Source organism: Anguilla anguilla, chromosome 15, assembly GCF_013347855.1.
Source record: "Anguilla anguilla isolate fAngAng1 chromosome 15, fAngAng1.pri, whole genome shotgun sequence".
Taxonomy (NCBI): domain Eukaryota; kingdom Metazoa; phylum Chordata; class Actinopteri; order Anguilliformes; family Anguillidae; genus Anguilla; species Anguilla anguilla.
Genome location: NC_049215.1, coordinates 11,348,938 through 11,353,937, shown reverse-complemented (window position 1 = coordinate 11,353,937; position 5,000 = coordinate 11,348,938). Strand labels below are relative to the sequence as shown.

At 55.8% G+C, this 5,000-nt stretch overlaps 1 protein-coding gene across 2 annotated transcripts in view; it reads left to right on the top strand.

Moving 5' to 3' along the window:
• Positions 1-5,000, top strand: part of hdac4 (histone deacetylase 4) — a 185,140-nt gene that overhangs the window by 148,797 nt on the left and 31,343 nt on the right. For both annotated transcript variants that reach the window (XM_035394005.1, XM_035394006.1), the window contains 4 exons: positions 665-851; positions 2,083-2,216; positions 4,266-4,368; positions 4,935-4,981. In XM_035394005.1, the coding sequence (XP_035249896.1) occupies positions 665-851; positions 2,083-2,216; positions 4,266-4,368; positions 4,935-4,981 (471 nt within the window). The remainder of the gene's footprint in view (positions 1-664; positions 852-2,082; positions 2,217-4,265; positions 4,369-4,934; positions 4,982-5,000) is intronic.

Genomic DNA, 5,000 nt, shown 5'->3' with positions numbered 1-5,000 from the left:
TCACTGTCTAAAATCACTGTCTTTTGCTATGGGAAGGAAATGTGTGTTATGGTCTCGTGTGTTTTTTCTGTGTTGTGTTGAAGTTTTGTGTCTGTGGGACTGAAGGTGTGGTGCTGGGACGGTTGAGTTTTTGTGAACAGTGTTGAGCTCAGTGTGTGGTGAAGTGTGTGGTTGTTAGCGGTGTTGAGTATTTGTAAGCGGTGTTGAGCTGAAGGTGTGTTTGGGCTGTGTTCAGTGTATGTAAGTGGTGTTGAGTGTTTGTGAGCAGTGTTGGGGCTCTGTTCAGTGTGTGTAAGTGGTGTTGAGTATTTGTAAGCGATGTTGAGTGTTTGTGAGCGGTGTTGGGGCTGTGTTGAGTGTATGTGAGGAGTGCTGAGTGTTTGTAAGCGGTGTTGAGGGGTGGTGTTGAGTGTTTGTAATGGTGTTGAGTGTTTGTATGCGGTGTTGGGGGGTGGTGTTGAGTGTTTGTAACTGAGTTGAGTGTTTGTACGCGGTGTTGAGGGGTGGTGTTGAGTGTATGTGAGCGGTGTTGAGTATCTGTATGTGGTGTTGAGTGCATGTAAGCAGTGTTGAGTGTTTGTTCGTGGTGTTGAGTATTTGTATGTGGTGTTGAGTGTTTGTTCACAGTGTTGAGTCCCTCTCCCTGCTCTTCTCTCTCGAGCAGCAGGCCCTGCTCCTGGAGCAGCAGCGCATTCACCAGCTGAGGAACTACCAGGCCTCCATGGAGGCGGCCGGCCTGTCCGTCAGTTTCGCCGGGCACCGCCCCCTCTCCAGGGCGCAGTCCTCGCCCGCGTCCGCCACCTTCCCCATCGCCGTCCAGGAGCCGCCCACCAAGCCCCGCTTCACCACCGGTCAGTGCGCTCTCTCTCTCTCTCTCTCTCTCTCTCTCTCTCTCTCCCTCTCTCATCTCCTCTTACCCCTCTCCTTCTCTGTGTCCCTCCTCCCTCTCTCTCTCTCTCTCTCTCCCTCCCTGTCTCCCTCTTTCATCTCCTCTTACCCCTCTCCTTCTCTGTGTCCCTCCCTCCCTCTCTCTCTCTCTCTCTCTCCCTCCCTGTCTCCCTCTCTCATCTCCTCTTACCCCTCTCCTTCTCTGTGTCCCTCCCTCCCTCTCTCTCTCTCTCTCTCTCCCTCCCTGTCTCCCTCTTTCATCTCCTCTTACCCCTCTCCTTCTCTGTGTCCCTCCCTCCCTCTCTCTCTCTCTTTCTCTCCCTCCCTGTCTCCCTCTTTCATCTCCTCTTACCCCTCTCCTTCTCTGTGTCCCTCCCTCCCTCTCTCTCTCTCTTTCTCTCCCTCCCTGTCTCCCTCTCTCATCTCCTCTTACCCCTCTCCTTCTCTGTGTCCCTCCCTCCCTCTCTCTCTCTCTTTCTCTCCCTCCCTGTCTCCCTCTCTCATCTCCTCTTACCCCTCTCGCTCCTTCTCTCCCCCGCTCTCTCTCTCTCTCTCTCTCTCTCTCGCTCCCTCTCTCTCTCTCTCTTGTCGTGCTGCCTGTTGTTAAAGTGCGTGACTCGTCTCCTGAGTCTGTTTCCGCGAGTCACTGCCCCAGTGACTGCGTTCCCGCCGCCGCCGCCGCCTCGCTGCGGGCCTCAGAGAGCGGGGGGGGCGAAGCGCTGCGACTCCGGCGCGGCCTCGCCCGCTTCCCCTCTTACCGAATTGCTACGGAACGCCAAGCTGCCCGGTGTTGCTTCAGCCTGGTGCTTCCTGGAAGTTTCCGCCCGAATATTTCACACGCGCGGCAGAGCGGGAACGCGGAGGGGGGGGTAAGGACCCCGCCCCCGTTCCCGCGGTTCCCGCCAGGTCGTGGCGCTCCGGTTCGGCCCCTCCCGTCGCCGTCGTGATTAACGCCCCTCTCTCTCTCAGAACCAATCAGTCGTCCTCGAGCGCGGCGCCCCGCTGCGTCCTGCGTGCTGATTGGCCCTGCAGGGACTGAGCACCGAGAGGCCAACAGCACAGCGCAGCGCGTCACTGTAAATCACTGCTGCTATCGCTAACGGGCTTGTGTTCATCTGTGTGTGTGTGTATGTGCGTGTGCGTGTGCGGGTGCGTGTGTGTCTGTCTGTGTGTGTGTGTACGTACGTCCTGCAGGGCTGGTGTACGACACTCTGATGCAGAAGCACCAGTGCATGTGCGGGAACACCAACACGCACCCGGAGCACGCCGGACGCATCCAGAGCATCTGGTCCCGTCTGCAGGAGACGGGGCTGCGCAGCAAGTGTGAGGTAATTCTGAGGGGCGGGGCGGGGGGCGGGGCGGGGTTGGGCAGAGGGAGGGCAGAGGGAGGGCAGGGGCGAGCGGGGGCAGGGAGGGCAGGGGCGAGCAGGGACGGGGTTAATGAGAGGGTAGGGGCGAAGGATGAGGTGGGGTAGGGGCGGGTGAAGAGGTGGGACACTCTTGTAGTGTTTTTGTTATTGCTTCTTGTGTGTAGTCTATCTTTGACGGGGAGCATTGATCTTGGTCTTCATTTGCAGTAGCAGTCTCACGCTCGTGTCCCTTTGAGTGCGTGCTCCTGTCGCCTTCTCCTCAGAATGATTCATGAGTTTCACATTAATTATGTATACGCTGAATTTCCTCTGGCCTGCAGAGGGCGCTGTTAAGCCGCTCGAGACCTGCTGCGTGTGCTTGTGAAGACGTGTATTTATAGACGCGTTTGATGAAGATGAAGGGAACCGTTATTCCAGAGAAGGAAGCGTTCACTTACTTTAGAGGGTCGTAAAGGACCGCTCTTGGTCAGATAAGGGAGCTCAGCGGTCAGTAATTGGACAAATCTGTCGCTTATCTCGGCTTGCACCTGTTGTCTGCGTTCGCCCCGCCGTCTCTGGGAAGAGTTCGCTCGATATTCGGCGATTGAGCCGTTGTCACGTGGCCAGCCTCGCGGGGTTTGACCTCTCCGGAACGTTCTTCCGTGCGTCAGCCACGCGAAGGGTCACGGGGGCTGTTTTTTTAGGGACGGTGAAACGGGCGCGTCCGGCCCCCTCCTCTGCAGTCTTGAAAGCGATGCCGCTAGCGCGTGCTCGCTAACGCCGCTAATCCGCCACAGGGGAGGGGGGGGTGGTTGGGAGACTGTGGAAAACGCGGTTTTGACTCCCCCACAGCACCCCCCCACCCCCCCACCCCCGGCAGCGCTCGTTAAATTTAAAACGCGGTGCGACAGGCTGCAGGTGTCACCACCCCCGGCACACGGAGCGGCTCCATTAATCCCAGCAGCCCCTGCTCCGCCCGGACGCGCGCCGCCTGGCCGAACGGCAGCGGAGGGAGAAGTAACCCTTTTTACGGGCGATATTTCATCAGCGCTCCCCTCCTCTCCGCTCCGCTGGGCTGCGGGCGGGGGTCTGGGCTGGAGTCTGCAGCTCCGGGCCTGCTGGGGCTGGGGGGGAGTACAGAGACGCGGGGGCGGGGCTAGGCTGGGCTGGGAAAAATGGTCAGTGGTGTAGTGCAGGTGATATGTGAAGGGTGCAGTTGGGGTCATTGGTAAAGCATGTAATTTGACGTTTTTGGTAAAGGATTTAGTTGGGGTTAAGGTAAATGATTTTTGGTGAAGTGTGTAGTTGTGGTTTTAGGTGAAGGGTGCAGTTGGTGTTTTTGTTAAAGAGTGTAGTGGGGGTTATTGGGAAAGCGTGTAGTGGGGGTTATTAGTAAAATGTGTAGTGGGAGTTTTGGTACAGGCTGGTGTTGGAGGTTTTGGTAAAACGTGTAGTTGGGGTTTCAGGTAAAGCGTGTAGTTGGGGTTTCAGGTAAAGCGTGTAGTGGGGGGTTATTGGTACAGGGTGGTGTTGGGATTTTTGGTACAGGGTGGTGTTGGAGGTTTTGGTAAAGTGTGTAGTTGGGGTTTCAGGTAAAGCGTGTAGTTGGTGTTTTTGTTAAAGCGTGTAGTGGGGGTTTGGTATAAGCGTGTAGTTGGGGTTTCAGGTAAAGGGCATAGTTGGGGTTTCAGGTAAAGGGCGTAGTTGGGGTTTCAGGTAAAGGGCGTAGTTGGGGTTTTAGGTAAAGGGCGTAGTTGGGTTTCAGGTAAAGGGCGTAGTTGGGGTTTCAGGTAAAGGGCGTAGTTGGGGTTTCAGGTAAAGGGCGTAGTTGGTGTTGGTAACAGGTGGTGTTGGGGTTTCAGGTAAAGGGCATAGTTGGGGTTTCAGGTAAAGGGCGTAGTTGGGGTTTCAGGTAAAGGGCGTAGTTGGGGTTTCAGGTAAAGGGCGTAGTTGGTGTTGGTAACAGGTGGTGTTGGGGTTTCAGGTAAAGGGCGTAGCGTGACGCTCCTCTCTGCCGTGTCCCTGCAGTGTATCCGCGGGAGGAAGGCCACTCTGGAGGAGCTGCAGACGGTCCACTCCGAGGCTCACGTCCTGCTGTACGGCACCAACCCCCTGCGGCAGAAACTGGACTGTGAGTTCCCCCGCGCGCTAACGCTACAGCTAATGCTCACGGCTTCCATTTAACAGGAGATCTGCAGGGCCTGGCTCCAGCGCAGTCCTGCCCTTTGGGCGCTGGAAATGCATGGCTGCAACGTGAACGATAATTCGGTCCAGTTCTGCAGAAACAGTCTGCCCTTGACTTCACAGTTATGGTGAAAGCGCACCGTAAGGAATGTTCCGGCTTTGATCTGAGTCCCAGTTTGATATGTGGAGCGCAGTCCATAGGTGTTTGGACAGCGACACAATTTTAGTTTTTTTGGCTCTGTACTTCAGCACATTGGATTTGAAATGAAATATTGAAACAGTGACATTATCAGTAGATGATATGTTCCAAGATTTAATTTTAGGATGAGATGACCCTTTTGGTTAACTCAAGGTGCACCTCTACACTAAGCTTTACGTACCTACATGAATGGGGTTTCTGCGAAATACTGTAATAGTCAGTGGTATTTCGGGGGGGGCCCGTCTGTAATGTGGGAGACCCAGGGGTCAGAGCGATTTTAGGGGTAACGTCCTGTCCCTCTCTCTCCTCCACAGGCTCAGTAACACCCATGTTCGTGCGGCTGCCCTGTGGCGGTGTGGGGGTAAGTGCGCTCCCCTCTT